The following is a 1,508-nucleotide window of genomic DNA, read 5'->3' as shown; positions in this document are numbered from 1 at the left end:
GTTCTTCGAATTGACCCCTCTCAAATTTGCCCATTCTTCCTCCCACTGATTTTCCACCATGCACATTTTCCAAATCACAATGGCCCATCCACATTTCGAATTGACCCCTCTCCAATTTGGCCCCAATCCTTCCTCCCCTCCCACTCATTTTCCCCCATGCACATTTTTCAAATCACAATTGCCCATCCACATTTCGAGTTGCCCTCTCTCTTCGCAATTTGCCCAATCCTTCCCCCCACTCATTTTCCCCCATGCCAATTTCCAATTCACAATTGACCCCCAACCCTCTTCCACTTCCAATTGGCCCCTTCTTTCCCCCCATCCCCACACTCCAAGACAATTTTCAAAGTTGCACTACCATCCTTTACCCGCAATCGACCATTTCACTCACCCACACATATTCTCTCATCAAATGGCAATTTACCAAATGCAATTCATTGTCTTTTTTAAGTTCGTTCATTATTTTTTTGCACCATTTTACTTAATCACTTTAGATATGTGTATTTCTTTGAATAAAAATCTTTCTTTCTATACTTTCGACGACTATGTTCTCTTTTTTTATTGGTTAGTTTTCACTTTTTTTTGTTATTAACTTTTAACAAAAATAATCCTTGCGTTTATGGCGCGTCTGTAGTATAGCGTGTCAAGGCAGCTTTAAAATTTTACTTATTATCATTATTTTTATTGTGTATAATTTTAGTAAATATTGTCAAACTAAACTAAAAATTATTTATTTTTGTCAATTTAGTGGAGAATTAACAAATATAGTCTTCAAAATTAATTCTTTTTTTGTTTTGTTGAGTTTTATGTGTTTATATAATATTTACTTTGAACATTTAATTGTAACAGTTGAAAATTAAGTCAATGATTAAATTTTTTAATAATGTTTTCAATGTTTCAATCAATTATATTAAATTGTTATTATAGTTTCTTTAGAAATTTAATAAGAAGATTATTTTAGAGTAAAAATGTATTATGAAAGCATGGAAACATTATGTGACAGCGTGTAATTAAACTTTCTACTACTACTATCTCATAAAATATAACTGAAGTTGAAATTTCAATCTTTTTTGCTTTTCGAATTGGAATTTTTCAAACACCCTTCCTATACGGACTCTCCCAAAATTTTCAATTCACACTCAGTCCTCTTTGCACACTGTCCTCAATTTCAAATGCCCCCATTTCTAATTTACCCAATCTTTCCCATTTCCAATTTCCCATTCTTTCCCAGCCCGCCATAATGGCAATTTTCAAATCACGATCACCTTTGTGGTTGGCCCAAATTGGCCCCTTTCCCCATCCATTTTCCCCATCGCAATTTCCCCTCCCATCTCCAAATGGGCCCATTCTTCCCCAGCCCCGCCCACCACAATGGCAATTTTCAAATCAACACAATCGCCTTTGGGTTGGCCCCTCTTCTCCAATTTCCTCACACCCATTTCCCCACTCATTTTCCCCCATCGCAATTTCCCCACTCTCTCTCCCATTTCCAATTTACCCATTCTTTC

General features: G+C 36.1%; 1 protein-coding gene across 1 annotated transcript; it reads left to right on the top strand.

Annotated features, from left to right (window-relative positions):
* Positions 1 to 40: 40 nt before the first annotated feature.
* On the top strand, positions 41 to 888 carry Gasu_64890 (uncharacterized protein; the record flags this gene model as incomplete). Its single annotated transcript, XM_005702314.1, has 3 exons — positions 41 to 564; positions 635 to 688; positions 749 to 888. 3 exons carry the CDS (start codon positions 80 to 82, stop codon positions 858 to 860), a joined length of 651 nt encoding a protein of 216 aa, XP_005702371.1. The 3' UTR covers positions 861 to 888.
* Positions 889 to 1,508: the final 620 nt, after the last annotated feature.

This window comes from Galdieria sulphuraria, assembly GCF_000341285.1.
Source record: "Galdieria sulphuraria unplaced genomic scaffold scaf_281, whole genome shotgun sequence".
Lineage (NCBI taxonomy): Eukaryota > Rhodophyta > Bangiophyceae > Galdieriales > Galdieriaceae > Galdieria > Galdieria sulphuraria.
Note: the sequence above shows the minus strand (reverse complement) of the source record. Positions and strands in the feature narration are given on the sequence as shown.